The 26,576-nt window shown below is 40.1% G+C and overlaps 1 protein-coding gene across 4 annotated transcripts in view; it reads right to left on the reverse strand.

Annotated features, from left to right (window-relative positions):
* Positions 1-26,576, reverse strand: part of Vprbp (Vpr (HIV-1) binding protein) — a 68,567-nt gene that overhangs the window by 8,595 nt on the left and 33,396 nt on the right. For all 4 annotated transcript variants that reach the window (XM_013507627.1, XM_005410312.1, XM_013507626.1 and 1 more), the window contains 12 exons: positions 25,787-25,996; positions 24,351-24,520; positions 18,259-18,383; positions 15,848-17,111; positions 15,073-15,271; positions 14,246-14,328; positions 13,631-13,715; positions 10,665-10,898; positions 10,033-10,126; positions 9,244-9,348; positions 8,686-8,759; positions 7,935-8,036 (listed from right to left, as the gene is read on the reverse strand). In XM_013507627.1, the coding sequence (XP_013363081.1) occupies positions 7,935-8,036; positions 8,686-8,759; positions 9,244-9,348; positions 10,033-10,126; positions 10,665-10,898; positions 13,631-13,715; positions 14,246-14,328; positions 15,073-15,271; positions 15,848-17,111; positions 18,259-18,383; positions 24,351-24,520; positions 25,787-25,996 (2,745 nt within the window). The remainder of the gene's footprint in view (positions 1-7,934; positions 8,037-8,685; positions 8,760-9,243; positions 9,349-10,032; positions 10,127-10,664; positions 10,899-13,630; positions 13,716-14,245; positions 14,329-15,072; positions 15,272-15,847; positions 17,112-18,258; positions 18,384-24,350; positions 24,521-25,786; positions 25,997-26,576) is intronic.

A 26,576-nucleotide genomic window follows, 5' to 3' on the forward strand; every position in this document is an offset into this window, starting at 1 on the left:
CAAGACCTTGTCTCAAAAAACCAAATAAAATGAAACACTTTGGGGCAATTAACTTACCTTCATAGAACTGCTGTTAGGATTTGAATGTTATTTTAAAGGTACTGTAAGGATGTATCTAAGCCCTGGGCAAAGTGCCTGGAATATACAAAGTGTTAGTTTATTACTCCTGGTCTCTTCCAGTACTCCCCTAGCCACAGGGGTTTGTCCACCTTTTATTACTTCTGCCCTGAAATGTCCTCGCATTCATAAACCATGAACTGTCACCTGACAGCTCTACCCATCTGTAGCACAGAAACCCAGAACCCTACAATTCTAAAACTAAACTCCAACCATTCCTAACCTAGTACTTTTTCTAGTATTCTAGTTACCAGGTCAGAATCTCAAACATGTATTTTACTTCTCCCAGTTCCCTAACTCACTTTCCTATTAACCTGTTCCTCACTGACCTGGGATCCCCGTACTCCCTGCAATCTACTCTGCGCTGAACTGCAGCACCGTTTCCCTGCCTAGCAGCCTCCAGTCTCTGCAACTCTCTCTGGGCTAATCCATTCCCTGATCAAAACCTCCTGAGGGCAAGGTATACACCTACAAAGTTCAAGGCCAGCCCGGGGAATTTAGTGAGATCCTACTTCAAAATAAAACTGAAAAAGGTCTGGGGATGTAGCTCAGTCACTGTCAGAGTGTCTGCCTAGCATGTATAAGGCCTGGGTTCTATCTCCAGTACTACCACCACCCAAAAAGCTCCCAGAGGCTCTGTGACACATTCCACAAAAAGCAGGAAAAGCCATGACCATTTACTGAGCATCTATCAAATACCAACTCCTCTGAATTTCAATTTCTTGTTAAATGTGGTGCTTTTCTAATTAGGTGTCAATCAGAATAGCCTCAGAAAATTTTTTTCCAAAACACAGGTGCCTAAGTCCACCCAAAGTACAAGATGATAAAGCCATTCCTGAACAAAGCTCATGCAGGTGGACTTTGGAAATGCTCCTTATGAACTGCAAAGTGCATGCACCCTGATTAGAACCAATGCCAAGATGACAGCTGACATACTGAGAAGTTCTATGTTTTACATTTCTGTAATACTGTACCCTCCCCACTCACAGACTCCCCAGGACAACCACAGAGGTGAATCCAGGTATTTTCAGTGATCTTCCCTGCTACACCAAACTGTCTTATTATTTAGGAACTAAGTACAATTTGTTGTTTTTAAGTCACCATTTGTTTCCAGGCCATTCAAAATTCTTCTTGAGTATTTTTCAAGAGAAACAGCTTTTCGCTTATAGTTCCTTCCGAAATACAACCACTGCTTAAAAATCAAACTTCTGGTCATACTTTAAGAACCGTCTAAAAAACAAGGATAGCTTTTTATAATGTTGATTCAAACTATTCCTACATTCTTGACACTTTAACATGTCATAGTTTGCTAAATTTAAATTCTTCTCTTAAAACTTGTTCCTGGTACTAACTATCCTTAAAAATGGCAAATTCAAGCCTCATGTGGTAGTCTACACCCATAATCCCAGCATTCTAGGAAGCTCAGGATCCCAAATTGAAGCCCAGCTTGGGCAACTTCATTAATTAGCAAGACCCTATCTCAAAATAATAAAAAAAGGGCTTGGGCTATAGCTCAATGTGAAGACTCTGGGTTCAATTTCCTATACCACCGAAAAATAAAAACTGAAAAACGAAATAAAAAATAAACTACATATTCATTTCAGGATCATCAACACTTGTGTTCTTCTCTTCTCGTAAGTAGACTCTAATACGAATACATTTTAATTTTTTCAGTAAAATTGGAACCTTCCAGCCAGGCATGGTGGCACATGCCTATAATCCCAGCACTTGGGAGCCTGAGGCAGGAGGACTGCTGTGAGTTCCACTTACAGCCAGCCTGAACTATGTAGTGAGACCCTGTCTCAAAAAACAAACAAAACAAAACAAAAAACCAGAGGAAAAGAACATTTCAGGAGTCCTTACATTCAGTCTGGCCAGGGATGCAGTATACTTAGCATCTGCTTCTAGCAGTGGATAACGCACAGGAAGCATGGCACACAGTATGTCCCAGATTCCAAATGGAGTGGAAAAAAGAGAACATTATTCCCTTGTTGAGTTATTCTTTATAAATTTAAGGTTAACTATAATTAGCCAAAATATATTGACTTTTAAAAATCTAGGAACAAGAAACAATTATGAATTTGATTTTATGATTTTCCTAAAAGTCAACAAAGTTGACTAAATTGATTTTTAAAAACACAGATCAAAAAAAAAATATATGGACCAGGCAGAGTGGCACATGCCTATAATCCCAGCACTCTGGTAGACTGAAGCAGAAGGATTTTAAATTGAAGCCTAGCCTAAGCAACTTAGTAACTTAGACTCTGTCTCAAAATAAAAGAGTTGAGAATGCAGTTCAGTGAGAAAGCCCTGGGTTCAATCCTCAACACACACTCCCACTCCTTGACACATACACATATCAAACTTTGCATGAATAACACGAACTTTAATAAAGGACTAACACATCTATGCTCTTATCCAATGCCTGAAAACAGGCAGACTAGCAGCCTCAGAAACGAAGTATACATGGCTATCAATGTTCTATACATTTTCATTCATCAGTATAGTCATGCAGTTCATTATATCTTATTAATATCAAAATATTTAAACTAAAGATGAAAGGAACTGTTTGCATGTATGTAAATTATATCTCAATAAAACTCTTTAAATAACAACTATTTTATATAGATACTTTATACGCTGGACTATTTTAGCAGATAGCAGTGGGTCACTCATGATTCTAAGTTTGCTAAGGTGAAAAGGCAAATTTAAAGGTGTTGACCACAGGTGCCTGCATCCCGAATCCCTACATGTCATACCTGGAACATCTGAGAAGACCAGAGAGCAGATATCTAGAGTCAGAGAAAACTTTGAATAGCAAATAACTGATATGGAAATGAAAAGTCTCTATTTTTAAAATCAGATGAAGCATACAAAGGAAAGTGAGTTAAAAAAATTCAAGCTAGCATGTGAAGGGGAAGTCAAGAAACCTCGTGAAGACACAGTAGTAAATGCAGCAAAACTCCACTGTTAGATTCTAGGAGGACCATGGGTTGACACAATGAAAGTCACAAAGGAGATTTACTTATGATAGATACTATTCCACCCAAAATCTCTCTACATGAAAAAATCACAATGCCTGAGGTTTGAGGGGGAAAGCAGTCCTCTTGTGAATGTTCTTCAAAAATGAAATACACCAGATGAGCAAATATAGATGGTGGTATTAGTATGCAGTGAAGTATGTCCAGATCCTGAGAAATCTAGACTCAGTGCTAGCTTTCCCACTTCAAAAAGCCATGTAAACCCCTAAGCCTCCTCAGAGCTGGAACGCGTTCAGGTTCTTCTACAGGTCAGGCGTGAGAGCCACTTGCTAGAACTCTTAAATCTGCCCGTCTCAATCTTGGCTGCCCGTGCCAAGGCAACCTCTACTTTTCCTTCAGAGCTAGAGAATCAGAAGTCCTTTCTACCTCCTATCCTCTTTCTAGTATCTTTCTCCCTTGACCACTAAAAAGTTAAAAAGAACCACAGAATAATCAATCGATCTTCCCTGATCAAAGTTCCCCAGAGAGGACACAGCAAGGAGAATGCCTGAATCTTTCCTGATAGTCTCTTGCTTCCTCGCAAGCCGACCTTTCTCCACTATCTTTGCTCCCCTTGCTGCTCCATGTTTGCAAGAATGAAGCCAGCCAAGATAACTTCTGAGTTTCCAAAAGGCCAATCGTAGCCCCCTTTAAGCGTAACCTTCCCCTCAAAAGCAGACCTCAGGCCTCACGCACCCAGTGATAAACCACAAAGAGACTGTGGCTCATGGCCTTGTGAACACAAAGATGTTGGAGCAGGGATAACAGTTAACTTAAACCTGAGTTGTGCTTCAGATTGCAACATCCAAGAAGCCTGAAACCAAGTGATACCGACTAGTGATGAATAAACCCATGGAAGACAAAAGGATCTCCAGCCACGGGTACCACTATCACGTATGGACCAATGGCTTCACAAGTGCATTTCTGTATCTGCTCGAGGATTAATCACATCTTATTTCTGAAAGCTAAAGTGTAAAAGTGTATGCATTAAGGGACAGGGATGTAAAGTAGTAAACTGAATCAAGAATAAAGAACAGATACTATTAAACCTAAAGCAACCACATAAAATTTGGAGGATCTACTACTACTACCTTATAAAACTCTATTGCTGAGAATAACAAGCAACAAATACAAGTTAAATAATACAGCACTCAAGAAAACATTAAGCCAGACACAGTGGCACACACATGTAATCCCAGCACTGGGGTGTCTGAGGCAGGAGGATCATGAGTTCAAAGCCAGCCTGGGCTACATAGTAAGTTCAAGACTAGCCTGGACTAAACAGTGAGACCCAACCTGTCTCAGCCCCTGGAAAAGGAAAACATTAAAACCTATGCCACAAATAAATTACAAATCTCACATATTCATTTGAAGACCTGTCCCTTTCACCCCATCTCCTAACTCGTATGAGCTTACACACTGCTGGTTCTCTTATGCATGAAACCAAGACAGAGGTGGAAAGCATTAAAGGAAAGCCTTTCTACCCCAGGAGATCCTTAGCAGCATTTGGTGAAGCAGTTTCAAACTCTGGAGGCTAAACGTCCTTTATAGTAAGTATAGTGCTTTAAAAACTATGCCACAGGGGCTGGGGATTTAGCTCAGCGGCACAGTGCCTGCCTGGCAAGCGCAAGGTCGTGAGTTCGGTTCCCGGTACCGGGGAAAAAAACCCCCCAAAAAATTAAAAAAAATAAAAACTATGCCACAAAGCTTTTTTTTCTTCCTTTGTAGTACTGGGGATTGAATTCAGGTCTTTTGCTCTAGGCTGTATCCTCAGACCCCTTATTTTAAGAGAGAGACTTGCTAAGTCCCTAAACTGTCCAGACTGGGCTTGAACTTCTGATTCTCCTGCCTCTGCCCCCTGAGTAGCTGGTATTACCACCCCTAACTAAAAAGCTGTCATTTTAAGTATTTTATAAAATATTCCTGTGGAATCCAACAGTGATAATGGCAACGCTCCCCCCTGTGTGTGAGGGGACACATTAGAGCTAGAAAACTATCCCACCCTAAGACAGCACTGCAGAGGGAAGTATCTCTGGGTCAAGCAGTAGCCAGGCCCCAAAAGAGGGCTCTGCTCTGATCCTACAGCATTGGCGGCAAACCTATGGCACACATGCTACACCAGGCTGTTTGTTATTACTGAAAGCTCTAAAAGGTTCACCATCACTTTCCTATAGCAATCACCAGCCCATCGACACACACACACACACGCGCGCGCGCACTTTCTCACTCTACTCAGAAGCCCTTCTAGGGGGCCAGGTGATCCACATCTGTAATCCCAGCAACTCAGGAGACCAAGGTAGGAAGACCACAAGTTCAAAGCGAGCTTGGACAACTCTCGGAGACCTTGTCTCTAACAATAACAACAATAACAACAACAAAAAAAAACAAAAACCGACAAAACCAAAAATTCAGGGAAAATCATGCACGCGAGACTGAAGCAGGAAGAGCACTGTGAGTTTAAGGCCACCCTGAACTACATAGTGAAACCATCTCAAAAACAAAAACAAAAGAACTTTAAAGAGATGTAGCTCAGGGGCTGGGGATTTAGCTCAGCAGCACAGCGCCTGCCTGGCAAGCGTGAGGTCGTGAGTTCGACTGCCGGTACCGGAAAAAAAAAAATAAAGATGTAGCTCAGTGCAAAGGTCCTGGGTTCCACCCTCAGTATAAAAGAAAAGAAAAACCTAAGGATTACAAACCACCTCTGAGCACACTCAGCAGGTCAGAGCATACCACAGAAACAGTAACCGAGAGCACACAGAGAATCTGAGCCAAGTACTTGTTTAGCTTTCTGATCCAGGTATACTGCACCACCTTTGATGTACAAGTGATAAAATATTTAAAGAACAATTCAACTTAGAGAACAAGCTATGTGCTCATAACCTATAAAGTCTAACATTATAACATACACTTAAATCTCAAACTAGCATAACAAAATATCCTTCGAGAAAAAAATGGGTCTTTTGACTTTCACCCAGAAAATACTCACAAAATTATCCTGTTCAAATTTTTTGCTCATGCCTGTAACTCCCAAATGTCAAGGAGGGTGAGGCAGAAAAGTGCAAGTTCAAGGCCAACCTGGGCAACTTAGTGAGACCCAATCTCAAAATACAAAGAGCAGTGAGCTGGGTGTGGTAGCACATACCTGTAGTCCCAACCACTTATGAAACTGAGGCTTGAAGATCACAAATTTGAGCCTAGCTGGGCAACCTTAGCACCCTGACTCCAAACAAAACATAAAGAAAGTGCTGGGGATATGGATTAGCTCAGTCCAGCTTTGTGTAAAGACCTTGGGTTCAAGTCCCAGTACTGGGGAAAAAAAGGTTTTTTCTGCTTTTACGCCAGGTGTGGTGGTGCACACCTGCAATCCCAGCTCTCTGAAGGCTGGAGGATTCCTGTGAGTTCCAGGCCAGTCAGTTCAAAGCCACCCTGAACTAAGCAAGAGTCTACCTCAAAAAAAAGGACAAAATGTTTTAAATGTTAAGTGCATGTTGTTAAGAAAAGACACAAACAAAAGCTATTTCATTAATGCTAACCACTGAGCATGATTTACTAAAAAGCTGGGGAGAGCCAGGCATGGTGGCATGTACCTATAATCCCAGCTACTTGCGAGCTTGCGGCAAAAGGATAGTAAATTCAAGTCCAGTGCAGCAACTTAGGGAAACTCTCTCAAATTTTAAAGACATAGGGGGAGGAAGGAGGGCACCAGGGATGTATTTCAGCAGTAAAGTGCTAGCCTAAATGTGCAAGTCCCTGAGCTCATCATTCCAGTACAACCAAACAAACTAAAGTTTGGGAGGGATGAGGACATGAGTTATGGTAATGCAAACAGAGGGAAGCTCACTTCCTACCACATTCCTCTCCTCACCCAGGGTACCCCTTTGCCTTTAATGAAGAGAGAAAAAGCAGCAGGGAGAGACGAAGCACCAGGACTAAACCATACCAGAGTAGGAGGAAAAAAAAACCAAAGGAAATGAACTCAAAATCTAGAAACGTTTTACCTGCTTTAACACTTATAACAGGAGAAAGTCAGATGCTGGTCATTCAATTTCAACTTTGCATTATGTATTCAACAATACTTGTCAGAAAATTAGACAAAATAATTGGCCAGGAGAGTTTTGGAAAGATCATAAAGTATGAGCCTATTGGACAGAAAAAGATCTGGTGAAACTCAGAAGTCTAAGAAACTCTTTAAAACCGACACTGACACCACACAGGCAAGCACCTACCACAATATAACCTCAAATTTAAATTGCCTTGGAAGAGGAAAAGGAAAAACTGGGACATGGTATTATCTACTAATATTTATGTATATTTAATCTCAAATGCACAAAATCTTCTCTTTACCTGTAAGTTCCACTCTTATTGCCCTGAAAATGGACTATGCTATACAACAGAAAACACAAAACAAAACCTTACCGAGGTTAACCCATTTCTACAATCCATCTCCAGCAGAGTGACTTTTCTGTTTTGTATTCACACTGGGAATACAAGGGCTGCTTATCTTGAGCCAGAACAGGGTACTGATACCACAGACAGAACAAGCAGATCTCTGCAACAAAAATCAGACTGCTAAACTGCAAATTAACCTATAAATGGAACTCTTGGAATAGTCATGTACTGATTAAAGTCTTGTAATAACAAAATTTCACTTTCTTCTACATTGTAGGTGTAAGACAGGCCTCTCAGATACAACAGACTGCAAAGGCTGATGCTTCAATCCCCATCGAAGCATCGAGCAGAAGAACGTAATCTCTAAGAAGCATTATTTAGCAGAAAAAAAATCTCAGTATCACTGACCTGGTCCTCCTCTTCATCTTCATCTTCTGCAAGACGTTGCCTGCCCACTTCGTATAGCCTGCACACTGTGTCCATGTTCAGGGCATCCATGCTGCCTTGATTCTGGAATAAAACGGCCGGTTCACAGAAAGCAGTGAGTTTTCAGAAGGACCACATCCATACCTCAGATCTAACGAAGCTTCTAATATGTGAAATTTTTGAGCCAACTCTGAAATGTTATAAATAGGACACAGAAAGGGTAAGAAACACAGGTGGGTAGTAAGGATTGTGAGCACAGGAGACCATGTCTTTGGGACAAACCAGTGTTGCTCAAGTGAATGGGCCAGAATCCTCTGACAGAGGGAATGACAGTGTGAATCCAGGAAACAGGATTCTCTACACTTTTTTTTCCCGGTTTTTGGAGACAGGGTCTTGCTATGTAGCTCAGGCCGGCCTTGAACTCACTATGTAGCTGAGGTTGGCCTTGAACTCAAAGCGATCCTCCCGCCTCCAACTCCCAAGTGCTGGGATTATAAGCCTGCACCACCATGCCCAGTACTCTACACTGTCTTATATTGAGATTTTCTTACTATTTCTCTAGCACTATGTTATTTCCAGAATCCTAACGATTGAGAAGGTTATCAGTAATTACAATCAAGAATGTTATCAACTTTAGAACACATCTGGTGTCACACAAAATGCCTGTTACATAACCTAAAAATTATTCAAAGCGTAAGAACAAAACAACAAGGCCTCTGCAAGGACCCTTTACCTCAATGACAGCAAGATAGCAGTCTTTGGTGTCTGTACACAGGTCAAAGATGTTTCGCTTCACATCAATGGTTGCTGGAAAACAGAATGTGACAAGGCTCAGAATCAAACTATTGCTACAACCTTACCACCTGCATCTTTCCAGTTGTGGTGGTACATATGTGCAATCCCAGCACTCTTAGAAGGTAGGGCAGGAGGATTACAAATTTTGAGACTCTATCTCAAAATAAAAAAGTGCCGGAAATGTAGCTCGCCAAAGCCCTGGATTCAATCCCCAATATAAATAAAAAAGTAATAAAATTTTAAAAAGAACTAGGGATGTATCTCAATGGTAGTGTTTGCCAGGTGTGACAAAGGTCCTAGGTTCAATCCCTAACATAGCAAAGCACAACATAAAAACAATAAATTTTTAAAACTTGCTTTCCCTCTACAGGAAAACTATCTCCTAAGTCCTGTACTCTTCAATAGAAAGTTACAGTCCTCCTAAAAGGTGGAAGATCTTAAAAGAAAAAAACACCAAGACATGAAAAAATGATAGTGCCTGCCCCTTTGTGCTTACCAATAGGTTTATAGTCAGTTGCATTAAATGTTCGGAAAGATGACCCAAAAGGGCTTTTCATCCTCTCTTCCATTAAGTCGTCTTCATCATCAGCCTGCAACATAGCTAGTTGGGGAAAAGGGTAGTAATGAAACACGATTCAGAATCAAAAATATCCCCTACTCAGAAGCGCAAAAATCCTAATGGTCAATCAAGACTTCAGTGAGTTTCTCTGTAAATAAATTTACTCTACATTTAGTCAGTTTCTCTCAACATATCCACCTTTCAGATCCACTCTACTGGAGTCAATAACTTCCTAAACCTCTTGGTCTAGCTTTTAACAAGTGCGACAGCTGAAGGTTTACAACACCCCAAGAAAACAACCAAGGCAAAGCTTCTTAAGTTTATAGTGATACATGCAGAAATTACTGAACGAAATTTTCTACACAAGGTTATCTTCAGGTATAGCATCACATGGTATAGCATCCCCAGGGATAGCAGCACATGCTTATAATCCCAGCACTCAGAAAGCTGAGGCAGGGAAATCATGAGTTTGAGGCAGCCTCCACAGTGAGACCCTGTCTCAAAACACAAACAACAACAATGACAAAAAGTTATTATCTTTAAAGTCAGTTACCTCCCACCCTGAATCAACATTTTACTTTCTCTTTTGTCACCGTTGGTATTAACGTTTTCTATGTTATAGCTTTCAAATACCTTTCACAAGTGAGAGGTTATTTCTAAAAAAGAAGTATCTAATCAAGCGAGGGGACAGGCGGGGGAAAGACAGCGAGGTATAAAGCTTATCACCTCCATACATCACTGTTCCTGTATGGTTGAACACCACGCGACACTGATCTAGAGCAGGAACAGTGTGTAAAAGGTGGAAAGTTCGAAGGTCCCACTAGGAGGAACGCAGTCAAGGAAAACTACTATCAATAAAAGTTCTTATCTAACTGCATGGAAATTCTGAAATATTTTTTCCTCCTGCTATATACTGATACTTTAAAAGTTAATTCATATAACTGAATGAAGTCCCTGAAAATATCATACGGCATCCTCGGATAGAAAAACACTACATGAGCTCCCTTTCTCCCAACAGTGGCATTTCACTTTCCTCTTACGTCTAGCAACTGATTTCTACAGAGTAAAAGTAAAATCCTTCTAAAGACAGATAAAACTCTATTCAATACTCAAGAGAAGTGGGAGGCACGAATATGTTCCTCTTCCCAAAACAGAAAACACGCTAGTGGAAGTCATCAGTATTTACCAACAGTGACAATAGTCCACTAGAGAATCATTACCATTTCAAACCCAAAGATGCTACATCACTACTAATGTGGACACTTTAACCAGGGGTACTGGTAGAAAGATAAAGCAAGTAATTTCTGCATAATAAACCAGATATCAAATGGAAAGACAGGCATAATTGTAAAGGATACAATCTCAGTATTAATGATGATCTCCAGTCCGTTTGGATGGAAAACTCCACTGATGTTCATGTTGAACTTGTCAAACTTGTGGATGGCCTGTGCTGAGCGGACATCCCAGAGGACGCCATCATTTAAGACAAGATCATCTGTAGGATTAAAGGTGGCACAGTTCCTCTTGTAGTTGTTGGCAAGATCTGGGTTAAACAGAGTCAACAGCTTGTTGCCAGTCTGAATATCATAAATCTTTAGAGAAGAAGGGGGTGGGAAGAGAAAAATCAGACCAATTGATTCACTACCAAATTTAAAGAGAAACTATAAAATACCTCTCCAATGCTTTCCAAATACCCCTCCCCAAATTACAAAAGCCCTAATACCGTAAAACAACAAGAAAGTACAAAGATTACATCTGTCTAAACAAAATTTAAGTGCTTTGGCTCCCACTCAAGGTTTGAAAAATCCCTTTCCCACAAGTAAAATGAGAAATGAAACTGCGTTACAGATTAAAACAAAACAAGGGGCTCGGGGTGTAGTTCCATGGTAAAACCCTCGCCCTGCATGCTCAAAGCCCTACGATCAGCCTCCAGCAAGGGCCACACAGACACAGACACAGACAGAAGTTTTCTTCCCCTTCCTTTTTCATCTAACAGACAATGCCTCCAATATTAAAAATGGGAAATTCTCCACACAGATCAATGTTTACACACAGAATTTTATCCCTTAAGGGTTACACTTTTTGAAAAAAAGGCATTAATAAAATACCATTTTCTCCTTAAAATCTCCCCATGTACACAATGTAGCCCCAAACTTTCCAAAGTCTACAATATCCAACCCATACAGAAACCAGATCTTTCCTATCAGCTTACACAGATGCTGCAGTATGTCTAAGCTTTAAAAACAAAAACAAAAATAAAAACAAAAACCTCCACCTTTGGGAAAAAGAAAAAAAAGTCCTCCTTTAATACAGAAACACAGAGACACCACAAGGAAACAAATCCAGATCGTGGGACAAGACAATTAACCTGGTGTCTTCAAAGGTCATTGTCATAAAAACTGGAGAAATAGTTCTGGCTTTGAAACATCGGTAAGAGGGCCGGGGATGTAGCTCAGCGGCACAAGAGCCTGACTGGCAAGTGCAAGGTCCTGAGTTTGAGACCCAGTACCAAACAAATAAATAAATAAATAAAAGCTGTCTCATAAAAACATTAATAAGACACAACAACCAAATGCAGTATGTGAATCTTGACTGGATCCTGGTTCAAAAACAAAACAAAATATAACAAACATTTGCAACAAAATACATCAGGAATTACTGGGAAAGCTAGTAAGAACTGGATAGTAGTGGTATCTGGGAATTACCACAACTATCTTAAATTGGCTAAGTGTCACTATGAATCAAACAGTCTATTATTGTTAGGCAACGTGCTATAAGATGCAGGGATAAAATGTCTTGTTCATGTTTGCAACTTTCAAATGACTTAAAAAGATGCACACACACACATACAAAACTGTCAAAATATTAAGCTAATGAATCTAGACGGTGAATATATGTCCTATTCTTTCAATTTTTTTGTATGTTTTAATAACTTCAAATAAAATGTTAGGGGGAGATCATCCCTACATTTACCACCCCATACTTTCCCCAAGTTGTTACCGTACTACTCTGCTTCAATTTTCAGCAAAAATGCTTCCAAAGAATTGTCTATACTCAGTGTGTCCGTTTCTCTCCTGTTCCTTTCATGAACCCACTCTAAAACTAGGTTTTTGCCCCACCAGCATAACATTACACGATTACCAATAGCCTCCACACTGTTAAATTGTCTCTTCATCTTACCACAACTCCTCAGCAGTTTCTGACCAACTGATCAATCGTTTCTCAAAACACAGTCTTTTGCTGGCTTCCAGGGCACCACTTTTTCTTGGATTTCACACAGCCTCATGGCCACTCTGATTCCCTTTCCCAAGTAACCCCTCATGGGAGGATATATCCTCCATCCTCTCTCTCCTCTTGCCCTCTTGATATCATCCAGGTTCATGACTATAAATACTATCACCATCTCCCATCCCAGACCTTTCTCCTAAACTCCCAATTTGTATATTCAACGCCCCAATCCCTACTGAATGTCTAACAGACTCTCAAACTTTGTGTGACCAAGACACCAGGGTCTAGGCCCATTGTTTCTCATCATCTCTGCATGCCTACATGGCCCTGCCCCATTGCTCCAGCCATGTGTCAGGTGGTACATCTTCCCACCTGGAAGGCTGCCTCTTGCCTTTCACAAAAATCAGAATCACACTATGGGATGTTTTACATTCTATCACACATCATCTGCTAACCCTCCACTGGCTCCATATTACTCAAAGGAAAAGCCAAAAGCCCTAAATATATGCTATAACCCCCTCTCTCAGTTCTTACCCTCTCTTATTCTCTCCTCACAAGGACTTTTCCTTTCCATTTCCTCTGCTTTAGAGTAATCTTCATCCCAGGTACCTGCATCTCTGTCACACTTCCTTCACAACTTTGCCTACACATCACCCAGGAATGCTCATGACCCTAGAGAAAACATAAGCCCCCCACAATATCATCAAGCATTTCCTACCTCTTTCCTAGCTTTTTCTCCATAGCACTTACCATCTGACATTTCATATATTTGCTTCATTATTTATTATTTCCCTAATGAGGCTCCACAGAGTCAGGGATTTTATTTCATCTAAAACTTAGTAAGAACTCGAAAATATCTGCTACAATAATAACATCTTCCTCAAAGCCAGATTAAGTTCATGTTCAGCCTTCTTATATTTTTCCCACATGGCTTAAAACTACTTTATCATATTTTCAGATTCTAATTGGAAGGAAAACTGTTGACTAATTTCTAGTAGCCTGGAAGACTAAAAAATCCTCACAGTCAGTCCAGAAGACTTCAGTATGAACAAATGGGTAAGATCAGCTTGAAATCAATGCATCCTTAACTACTTACATGAGCAATGTCCCCTTTTGTGCCTATGACCCGATCCTGAGAGTGCTTACTGAACTCAACATAGTGATCTTCGGTGAAGGAATGCCTACGGACAAAGAGAAGCACTGAAATGACAGGCCGCCAGAACACACTCAGCCAATGGAAAGAAAGGGCGATGCTGAGCCTCTTGCACAGCCATACTCACCTGAAGATCCCTGGCTTTCAAAGAGAAAACAACTGCACTTAGTTAAAAAGAAAATTCCCTCCAACAGTATGTCCATCAGATCCCAAATAATTAACGAGAATTCACTGGTTAGAGAAATGGCAAAAAGGGCACTATTTGCTTTTGAAATACCATAGCAAAGAGCGCAACTGTCATACGCGAACACAAGAATACACAGAAGTGCCATTTTGGGTTAGTGAAGGGTCGCTTACATAACGGGAATATAAATACTTTAAAGAATATCTAAAAATTAAGAAAGATAATTATTTTATTAAACAGGAGCCTCCAATAAAGAGGAAGCTAGAAACAGTTCATATGATTTCTCCTTCCCAAAGGGCTTCTAGGCTAAAACCAGATGAAAGATATAAATTATGTAAGTACAGAGACTCTAGGCTGCAAAAGTAAATACATACTTCATATCAAATACTGATTTCATTCCCCAAAGTGCAGACAAAGGCTGGCTCCAGGTAGCAGATGTCAGCAGCAAAGACCCATCCTAAAAGAAGAAGAAGGCCCAAGGTGGGTGATCATGTTTACGTACATGCAGATGACGCTACTTGCCATTAGCATATTAAAACATATGCATAAAGAACTGTTGAATTAAAGAGAAAATAAGATACTCTCCAGCACCAAGAAATGCTCAGAAGCCACTAAGATTTAAATACATGTAGTAGTAGTGTCCTAGAAAATAATTACATTTAAGAGAATATTAACTCTTTCTAAACTAATTAAAAACAGCTTCAGGGGAGGGGGAAAACTGCGCAAGACATCAAACATGATTCCTGTCAAGAGAAACTAGGGTGGGGGAAAGAAGAAAAGAAGGAAGGGAAAAGAAGAAGAGAAAATATATATATACATACACAAGATAGTTAAAGTTGTTACAGTACTAATTTCTCCTAGTTCACTGAAAAGAAAGGTTTGCGCTAATATTGTTTGCACAATTAAATGCCTACACCTTAAACTCTAAATAATTAATTTAAGGGTAACAATACACAATGTATTAACCACTGTTACTCTATTACCTTGTTTTAAAATTTTGTTTTACTTTTTTCCTCTTTAAAATTAAATAAAAAGATTCCTGTCATCTTAATAACTTGATCACATTCCTGTTTACCTCAACTAGACTTTCTAGTTGAGACTCTTCAAAAAGTAAGCCAAATGAAAGGTGAGCCTCCTTTACTCCATCCAGTTTACCAACCCGTCTTGGAATAACTGACAACATCCAGGGAAGGGACCTTACCCTGGAAGGTTCAAGGTGTGTGATGGCCGAGTTGTGACAGTTATAGCTGGCTTCCTCCTGTCCACTAAACACATTGTAGAGCTTCAGCTGCCCCGTGCAGGTGCCAAGCATGAGGAACCGTTCCCGTGCTGAGAACGCACAGCAGGTGAAGCCACTCTCATCTTCATTTGCTTCCCGAAACACTGAAATAGGACGAAATCTAAGGGAAAAGAAGAAAACAAAAATTAGAGACAAAGAATGTAAAAGAGTTCTGAAAACTCTGCTAGAAGGGATAAAAGAAAAAACACAGACATTAGGTTTTGAAAAGTGAATTCTTTTGTACTATCATACTGTCAGTGGTTGTTTTCATTTTAAACCAAAGGAAAGGACTTCTGCTTATAAATTTAAACAACAAAAATTTCCACGTTTCAAGCCTCTGATGCTATGACCTTTATGTAAGATTGTAAAGGATCAAATGAAAAACTTGGATCAGCACAAAGACAAGTTTGGCACCCTGGGAAGGGATAGTGTATTCTGTAGATGCTAGAAAACATACTGCTTGTTAGGACAGCACAAAGTGTGTCAATATATTGTCATTAATCACACAAACAGTTCATGGTTCACATTAAGCGGTATACTTACATCATTCACGACATTATTCAAGTTACAATCGGGTATTGCAGGCCAACATATGGCCTTCTCAACTGATCACTCTATGCTGATACTGTACTGCCCACTTTGATTTAAACAGAAGAATCAGTCCAATTTCCAGGAAATGAGGGGGATGTCTCCTTACCTGCTAAAGATAAGGTGCCTATCAAAGCATCCGCCATCTACCCCTCCATATTTTGGAAATGATGCCCTGCGGTTTAGCCTTGAGGTAAAGTTTATTGGCGCTTGCCGCCTCTGTTTTGGCTCAGGACACTGGTGAGGAGTAAAGAGGGAGAAAGGTGGGCAGGTGGCAACTGGGTTCTTGCAGCGAGCATGTTGCTCTCTAAGATATTCTGTGATGATACTGTCCAGCGTAGGTGGGGAAGGAAGATGCCTGTCCAACTGTTTTTTTATGGCTGGGCTCTGGCTGTAGGCACCATGGTCCGATTTCTGCCGCAACACTCTGATTTTCCTGCCATTGCAGGGTGATGGCCTCTCTCGGATAAAACTAATCCTACCAATCAAAGGGGAGTTGCCTGCATAAGATGGGCCAGGCAGAGCTAGTGAACCCTGGGGGGGGCGTGGCTGAGGATGGGTAGTAGGGGCAGATGGGGCAGAGGCACCCACAGTAGCATGGCTACCCAGCCGAGTTGCAATGCCATTGGCAATACGAGGAGTCCGGGGAAGAGAGACAGGAGAAGCAGCAGCAGTTACTGGAGTGAAGGCAGAAGAATGGGAGGCAGCGGTCATGGGCAGGTCAGCCTCTTTTGTCAGCACAGTTGCTGTCTCTCCAAGCCCTTTAGAAATGAGATGGTTTCGTATCAACAAAAGCAGTTCTTTCTCAGGGAAGGAGATCCTTGACTGAGCAACAACATCTGCTTTCTGTAATCGTGCCAAAGACACATCAGTGCCAATAAGAAGCGGCTTTCCAGACACCCTTTCAATGAGCTCAGCAGCGTATTTGCAGAATTTGACATGGTCACTACGCTTATCCTGAAGCACGGGTTCCTTCATCAGTTGCTGGATCTGGCAGCTGCTGAAAAGTGGCAGTTTGCTGATAATCTGCCGGACAGTGCTGCTGCGAGACAAGCCCACTAAGGCCTTGCAGGCCAGAGCCCGGATCTGGTCTGCATCCGTGATGGGCATCTTGATGGACAGTAAAGACAGAAGCACCTTGATGCCATTATTGGATTGGACCACATTCCACATCTTGGCTAGGGTGTGCTCACTGCTCTTAGGCGTCTGAGGCAGCTTTCTCCGAGGAGTTCCAGAAATAAATTTGCCAATACTGGATATTCGGTTATCTGGGCCACATACACAATTGATGATAATTTGAAGCGCTGACTTCTGAATTTCAGCATCGTGGATAAAGAACTCACCCTCAGCCACTCCCAAAATAATGCTGATACCTATGAAGGGGAGGGAGAAACTGTATTATTCCTTATGAAAAGAATAGCTAACTTTACTGGTTGTTCCCCAACCTAAATTTAGCGTTCCACTCATTTTTTTCTATTAAAAAAAGAACCTACCTCATTTTTTTAAAAGTATAAGGAATTATTTGTATAAAACACAATCGGTTGTATTAAAATGTGTTTTCATAATGCAGTATATAACACTAATAAATAGTAGAATGGAACTAGTTACACAGCTTAGTGTTAAAAAGTACCTGCATGGGCAATGCCCTGCACAATCCACAGGACTGCGTGGGCTTGGAGGGGGACAGACATAAAAATTAAGGGAAACGCTGTCATTGTATTATGGGGACGTCACCAAGGCTGGTATGCAACTTTACTTAAATAAAGGGTGCAGAATTAGTGGAAAAATTAGTGGAAATAAATTAAAACCTTTTGCAGAAAACTTCTGCAGAAAATGAAAGAAACCCTCAGCTTAGCTGCTACCATGGCAGCAGGAACCTTTTCTGCTACATACAGTATTAAGAAAACTAAAAACCAGTGCCTAGAGTTTATCCTCAGCCCTAAGAAGGAAAAGGAGAAGGTGGAGGGAGGAGGAAGGGGAAGTCCTGGGGCTGGGGCAGGGCGGGGTAAAAAAAAGTACCAGAACTTTGGGCTTTCTCTCCAGAGTGGTACATACCAGGACCCACAGCCAATCACACTATTTCCCATACTCACCTCAGTAGCACCCTCTTAAGTCTGCTCTTAATAAACTGTCTTCAAACACAGGCTATTTTCTTTTACTGTGTCTATATGATAGCTGCTACCAATTTACTGATTAATTTTTAGTGGAGCTGCTTAGGTATTTTACTGTTGACCCTAAATCATTATTCCCATAAACCTTATTTTTAGTGCCAGATACCACAAGGTAAGATTTTTGGGAAACTATTACAGCAGAAATACCTCAAACACAAACCTGGAGTTTACTAGGTTCACATGACTCCCTTATGTGAAACTGTACGGCACTAATTACAAGGGATAAGCAAAAAGTCCTCTACTACCTTCTGTTCTAATACACCAAAATCACATTAAATAACCACCACCGGAATGGCAAAGAAAAACAAATTCACATCCAGAAACAAAAAAATGGGAAGGTACTACCTACCTACAGTGGAGACAGTAGAGCCAGCCTCATCCAGTACATCCACTGATTCTGCCAACTGGAGTTGTATTTTTGGCACCACAGTGAGAATAGCCAGGACATCCAAAGCAAAACGCACAGTGTCATTCCTGGACAGGAAAAACAATTAGTCCATGAGAAAATACAGTAAGTAACAGTAACAGTTTTTAAAAGACAACATGTCAGAACACCACGTGTGTGGGTCTATCATTTGTGGTAATGTTGAGAGGATTTGTAAGTCACCATGACATTACTTCCAAAAACCAGAGTGACAGAATTTTTACCTATTAAACTTCTACAGTTAAAAACAAAGAATTCTTGATAGATCTTTTTCAAATGGGAAGGAAACCAACAGAGAAAAGGGAAAGGAGGAAGAAGAAAAAAGAATTTAGATGTGCTACGCACACATACCAACTCCCCACAATGAATGTAATCATTATGTACTGCAAACTGACAATTTTTTTTTTTTAATTTTAAAAATCTTCAATGTTACTGAGGTTACACAGAACTCTACCAAGTAATCTGCCGGGGATGGGGGGGAGTGTGGGTTACATGAATTTAAGGTGAGCCTTGACTACACAGGGAGACTCTGTCTCAAAAAAAAAAAACAAAAAATCTGACACAGGATTGTAATCCCAGCACTCAGGAGACTGAGGCACACAGAACAGTGCTTCAAGTTTGAGGCCAGCCTCAACTATATAGTGAGACCCTATCTCAAAAAAACAAGAAATAAATAAAAAATTTTAAAAAGTAATCTGGCAATATGAGACATGACTGTTAAAATGCCCATAATTTTTCGTCCAGGAATTTCACCTCTAGCAATCTGCCCTAAGAACAGAGTCACAAGTACAAAACAAGGGCTGGGGATATAGCTCTGTGGCAGAGCACTTGCCTAGCAAGACTAGGATCCTGAGTTCAAACCTTAACACACACACACACAAAAAGTACAAGCAAATATTGATGTTCACATTAAGTATACCTTTCCAAAACACTTAGGACCGGAAGTGTTTCAGAGCTGAGGGTTTTTCAGATTCTCGAATAGCTGCAGACTTCTACCAGCTGAGCAACCCTAATCTGAAAATCCAAAATCTGAAATTTTACAAAATCCAAAAGACGTATGATGAACTATCCTGCAGCCACTAACAATCATTTTCAAAAAATTCTGAAGGGTAAGAGCAGGAACTCAAACTGCAACATTAATGAAATACAAAATGTGATATATAAAAATTAAAAATCTGAAGAACTATGTACTGGCAAGAAGATAGAAAAATGAAAACTCCCTATATACTGATGGTGGGAGAATACAACCATTAAGGTCATTTTAAAAACAAACTTGCCACCTGGCATGGTGGTACATGCCTGTAATCTCAGCACTTCCAAGGCAGGAGGGTTGCCATGAGTTCGAGGCCAGCCTGTCCTACAAAACAAGTTCAAGGCCAGCACTGCAAGGCCTGCCTCAAAAATAACAACAAAAAAACCACAAAACACAAAACCACCCCCCTCAAAAAAACACAATCTTGCTCAGCATGGTGGCACACACCTATGATCCCAGTACAAGTGAGGCTGAGGCAGAAGAATTGCTGCAAGACCAGCCTCAGCTACAAAGTAAGTTCAAGGCCAGCCTGAACTACATAATCCAAAAAAATTTTAAAAATTAAACATAAAAAAATAAAAACAATCAGGTAATACCCAATAAAGGTAAAAAAGCAGATATCCTAGAATGGAGGTTCTACACATCATATACTCAAGGGAGGCTACAAAAAAAGGTTCATAGCATCATTTACTTACCAAAACACACTAAATGAGAATGGGAATAAACTATATATAGAAATATAGCAGTTTAAATATTAAATGCATAAATTTGACAAACATTAAGGGTGGAAAAAGTAGCAAAGGGTGCACACAGGAAAACTTCAAATAACTTAAACACACACAAATTAATATATTATTGTTTATGGACATGCAGAAATATATAAAAACATGCATGGAAAGATGCACACCCTAGCCCTACCCCTACCCCTAACCAACCCTAACCCCTAGCCCTAACCCTACCCCTAACCCCACCCCTACCCCTACCCCTACCCAACCCTAACCCCTAACCCCTAACCCTACTTTGAGGAATAAAAAGGAAAGAAACTGAAGAAAATCTAAATACAACTTGCCCTGGCTAAAGATGAGTTTGGAAGAATTGTTACATTATCCTCTGTACCATTCTCTATTTTGAAATATTTCATTTTTAAAAATAAAATTTTAAAAATAAAAGTTGTACGTAGTAATCCCAGCACTTTTGAGGCTGAGGCAGGAGGTTTGCTATGAGTCCAAGGCCAGCCTGGGTTACACAGTGAGTTTAAGACCAGCCTGAACTACTTAGCAAGACCTTGTCTCAAAAAGAAAAACCAAAATACTAATAATAACAATAATAAAATGAGCCAAGTATGGCAGCACAAGTCTATAATCCTAGCACTCTGAGAGGCTGAGGTAGGCAGATCGCAAGTTGGAGCCCAGCCTGGCCAACTTAGGAAGATCCTGTCCCAAAAAATATAAAGGTGAGGGATGCAGCTCAGTGCTAAAGCCCTAGGTCCAACACTCAGTACTGCAAATAAAAAAAGCTTTTCCAGCCGGGCTTATAACTCAGTCATACAGCACTTGCCTAGCAAACACCAGGCATGAGTCCAATCCCCAGTACCACAAATACTTTTCTTCTTTTGGCAGCATCTCATACGTGCAAAGCAGGCACTCTACCACTGAGCTATACTGCCACCATTCCCTAAATAAATTTTTAAAATCAAAGGTATCTATTTTTAGTCAGGCATGTTGGCACACACCTGTCATCCCAGCTACCCAGGAGGCTGAGGCAGGAGGAGCTAACTTTGATGCCAGCCTGGGCAATTTAGCAAGATTTTATTTCAAGATAAAATAAAAAGGGCTAAAGATATAGCTTAGGACTCCCTGGTTCAATTCCAGTACCAAATTTGAAAGACAAACAAAAAGACAGTTTTCAATCATAAATTTATCACTCAATTTACCACTCAAGAAATGTATTAGTACTCTCTTATATATCTTTTGAGCGTTATCTTTTAAACTATTCTCTAGATAAACACCCTCTGGTTCTTTGCTTTTTGGCACCAGGGTCTATGCAGCCCAGGCTGGCTTCAAACTCATGACATTACTGCCATGACGATAAGTGTGCCGCTATGATCTGCAATAACCTACTTTTTAATACTCTAACACAACACTTATCAGGGGTAGAAGAAAGCTCAGTGTAGAGCCCTGGCCTACTACATGCAAGGCCCTGGTTTTGAGCCCCAGTAACCCCGAAAAATAAATTATAAACAGCAGTTTTTGTAGTATGGTCAGGGGACTCCTGGGAGTCTCTGAAACCCTCTTAGAAGGATTCAAAGGGCCTGTAAAGTCAAGCTATTCTTCTAACATATTTCCCTGAAAATAAGACTTAACTGGGAAATAGTAGCCCCTAGCGTAATTTTTGAGGGTGCTTGTAATACAAACCCTGTGCTGAACATAAGCCCCGGTTAAATTCAGCAGCCAAACAGATGCATTATAGTGCATCCACTGCACCACACAACAGAACGGAGTTATAAAATAATACTAATATATAATTAAACATAAATATTTGTAAATATTTAACAGGTGCTTTTGGACAAGAGGTAAACACATGAACTCCAGACTTTTTGCTGAGTGACCAATCACAGTGCAGACATGGAATAATGTGCGCACTTTCATGAACAGATATGGTTGTATCTTAATATAAACCTTCATAATTTAACATGTGTGTTTTAACAGACATACTTAATGCACTCATGTGAAATAAACAACGTTTTCTGAATTTTGGTCCCTGCAATCTTTGTCTATTTGTGTGGACCATCACTAACTATCGCCATTGTTGTTGCCACTCTTGTCTCGTAAGTCTCTAGTTAACACTTGATTTAGTGGACACTCTGTGAAGCCCAAGGGGCTGGGGATTTAGCTCAGCGGCATAGCACCTGCCCGGCAAGCACAAGGTCGTGAGTTCAATTCCTGGCACCAGAAAAAAAAAAGTTAAATTCCTTCTGGGGGCCGGGGATATAGCTCAGTGGCATAAGCGCCTGCCTGGCAAGCACAAGGTCTAGAGTTCAATTTCTGGTACAAAAAAAAAAAAATCTTTCTGTGAAGCCCAGCCTGCAAGAGGTTGTGACTTAGGTGAAGAATTCATGGGATAAAATCATTGACAGCTGTGTTGCCAATGCACTATGAGCAGGCTACATGCACAAGAAGTGCTCATTTAAGGAGAGCTCCAGCCCAATGCAGTAGCACATGCCTGTAGTCCCAGCACTTGGGAGGCTGAGGGAGGAGGATCACTGTAAATTCAAGGCCAGCCTGGACTACACAGTGAATTCAAGGCCAGCCCCAACTATACAGCAAGATTCTGTCTCAAAAAAAAATTTAAAAATACAGAGCTCTATTACTGGACATAAAGAGAGTAAGGCCAATGGTTCTACAGAAATTGAACTGCAAGAAATTCAGGTTGGAGTCTGGGGTTTGGAGAGTTCTGACTTTATTCCAGAAGATGACATGACTGTATTTGAATAAAAGTAGACTTTTATACTTGAATAAATGAGTAATTATTGTACATGAAAAAAGACATCCCCTGCAAATAAGCCCTACTGCATCTTTTACAGCAAAAATTAATACAAGATCCAGTGCTCTTTCCAGGGAAATATAAATGCTAAGATGTCACTATCCTTTCTCTCATTTTCTCACATGTATAATGTAGTCTTTGAGAGACTAATGTGCGACATCACAAAAAACATATACATGTATATTAAGACATTTTTAAATGTTCTAAAGCATCTTTTTTTAGAAATTTTTCATTAAGAATAATAACATTCAATGGGTTCACATTATTATACAATATATTTAAAAACAGCTTTAGATTTTCTTAATTTAAAATTTTTCTTTTGTCATTGTTGCTATTATTTGTCCTCTGGGTTTTTTGTTTTTCTTTTTTTGAGACAGGGTCACACTGGCCTTGAACTTACTATGTAGTCCAGGCCGGCCTGAAACACATGGCAATCCTCCTGCCTCAGCCTCCCAAGTGCAGGGATCACAGGCCTGCACCACTATGCCTCACTTTTAACTTTAATTTCTAATACAGTAAACACCAAGAGGTATAAAACAAAAATAAAAGCTCTTTGAAGTCCTCAATAATTTTTAAAGTGGTAAAGGGGTCCTAAGGCGAGAAACTTTGAAAATAGTTGCTCCAAAAGCACCCCACTAAATTTAATGTCTTGGAATTTACTTTGCCCAAATAAGTCCCTCTTTACAGGGAAGTCAAGAAATACTGTTTAGAGCTGGATGTGGTGGGATACCCGTAATCTCAGCACACTGGGAAGCTAAGGCAGGAAGAAAGTCTAAGCCAAGCTTGGGGCTACTTAGTAACTTAGCCAGCCCCTAGCTCAAAAGAAAAAAACGAAAAATGAGTTGGGGATATAGCTCAATATGAAGACGTGGAGTTTAAACCCAAGTATTACCAGCAAAACAAAACTTTGATACTATTTTCTCTTCAGGTCTCATCTTTTCCAAAATGTACTCTGAATTCTTCCTTTGTATATCCTTCTCAAAGAAAATCCACCCAACCTGCTGATTATATCAGCTGCGCTTTTCTGAACCTATCCTATTCAGCTGATACTATGCTGAATCAAAAGAGCAAAAATATAGTTTTTATGAGAAAGTAAGATAAATGTTATATATCACTGTTAAGGAAAAGCAAGTCTAAACACAAATAACAGACTCCAGTTTGAAGACCTCAATCCCACGCTACAGTTAAGACACATAAATTATGTAACTTCCCTTGAGAGTTCAGAAGTCGATCCTTGCTTAAGACCATATACAGGAACAAGCACCACATAAATTAAAAGTCACATTTTCACGCTTAATCTCATCTCAGACTCAAGTCTAAAATTTCAATTCAATTCAGTAAAAGTTAAAAGTGTACAGCATGTGCAAATCAAACCAAAACCAATTTCTGCAAAAGCAAAGAGCAGGATGGAATTTCTTGTGAAACATCTCTCTGGTCCCACCTTGCATAATAGGTCTTCCAATTGCAGGCAATAGAAATAAGCTGCAACAAGAGCTGAACACAAGAAAGTTTGAGGAAGACTTCAGCTGGTTCCCAATATAGCTGTGCAGGGCCATATTCTATCAAAAATTCCATCATTTCCACAATCTGTTCATGAGTATATGAACATGCCTATAAGAAGAAATAAGTTATTATCGTATAGAACTTTTATCATCTACCTGCTACCTTATCAAACACAACTCACTGGCCAAAAGGCTGGAGTTTTTGCGTTTGTTTGTTTTTGTTTTTTGTGGGTACCAGGATCGAAAGCAGGACTTCACTCTTGCCAGGAAGGCACTGCCCCACTGAGCTGTATCACCCACCCTGACCATAAGTTTTAATAATAACGTTCAAGTTCCACAACTCCTTTTACTTTTTGGCTGTACTAGGAAATGAACTAAGGACCTCAAGCATGCGGGAAGGAACTCTCCCACTGAGTTATATCCCCAGCCCCCACCCTTGCCTTTTAAATTTTATTTTACTCTGAGACAGGTCCAACTAAGTTGCCCATGCTAGCCTGGAACTTGAGACCCCCCTGCCTCAGGCTCCCAATTAGTCAACACGCCTAGCTCAAATTTCCCAATTCTTGAATCAATAACCCATATGTAAAAGGATTATATAATGTTAAATTTTTGTTTTAACTACACTCAGAAAACATTTTAGCAAAACAAAAACAAAAACAAGGTTTCCTTGTGCATATGTTTCACAGCTTGAGAAAGAAGCACCAGGTAATAGGTATCTTTTTAATTTGTGATTTTTTTTTTTCAAGACAGAATCTCAGTGTCATTCAGATTAGCCTTGAACACACTATGTAGCCCAGGTTGGCCTCAGACTCACAGAGATCTTCCTGCCTCAGTCTCGTAAGTGCTGTGATTACAGACACAACATGCCCAGCTAATCTGTGATTCCTGAAAGCTATGGACACTGATCTTGCTCATAAAATTTATCTAGTAAGTTCCAAAATAATAGGGAAGTGGAGTTACACTCATTCCAAAAAGAAAATCTGCACAGCAGATAGGTTACTGAGTACTTTTCATAAAAGAAAGCTCTTTAACATTTCAACTCAGCCTTTAGTTCTAGTGCCCTAGAGAAGTAGCGACTTACAAACAAGAGCAAAGTCCTTAAAATTCACGCATTATTTCTGCTTTCAATGTGCTTATTTTACAAAGGACAAGTAAAATCCAGTAATATTTATCCCACAAAGACTCCACTAATCTGAATGCCAGTATCAGGCTGGAGTAGATGCTGAAAGTATTAACAAGATCATCCCTTTTAGAAACACATACTCCAGATGGAGGTGCAGCTCAGTAACAGAACTCGGCAACCTTGTGGAACACACCTGGTTCAATCCCCAACACCACAAAGAAAAGAAAAAGAAAAAAAGCTATGTCCTCTTACCTTGTATGGGGGTTGAGGGTGAACAAGAATGCCACCCTCAGTCCTCTGAAGTGACTGCTTCACTTGTTCCAATTTAATGGCCAGGTGAGCCTCAAAATACTTGCGCAAGGCCATGCAGGTATGTTTCCCAGTTTGGCGGCTAGCAAATATTTCATCATCACTCAGAAGTGCACCCTGATCTTCCAAATTCAGAATCTCCAAAGTACTGATCTATTGATAAACAGATAAAAAATTAGGTACAAGAGGGGAAAGAACAGGTAGGTAGGAGAAAATAAAAGAATAACAATGAAGGAAAGTTATTTTGGTAAAGTTTTGTGTTCATAAAGACTATCAAATATCAAAGTATATCTATGTATATATGACATGCTAATATAGTGGCCATATGAAAGCAAAGTATGGCCATGTGGTCATACTGAAAAATGACACAGCTTTAGTCATGCTACAAGAAATATAGTGGCCAGTTACAACAAAACATTAAGTATTAGTGAGATTTGTTATTTTTAATAAAGTGATTATTTTTAAAAGATATAAAGGCATAAAGCTGTTGCTTTTGGAAAGATCAAAATAACAATAACTTGCCCTATAAGATCACTGTACCCAAGATGGGCACAGTGGCTCATGCCTATAATCCTACCACTTGGGAGGCTGAGGCAAGGAGGATTGCTCCAAGTTCGAGGCCAGCCTGAGCTACACAGTGAGTTCAAGGTCAGCCTGAACTATACAGCAAGACTCTATTTCTTTTTTTTTTTTTTTTTTTGTTTTTTTTTTTTTTTTTTTTTTTTTTTTTTTT

The sequence above is a fragment of the Chinchilla lanigera genome, unplaced genomic scaffold (genome assembly GCF_000276665.1).
Source record: "Chinchilla lanigera isolate Chin_1 unplaced genomic scaffold, ChiLan1.0 scaffold00131, whole genome shotgun sequence".
NCBI classification, from domain to species: Eukaryota; Metazoa; Chordata; class Mammalia; order Rodentia; family Chinchillidae; genus Chinchilla; species Chinchilla lanigera.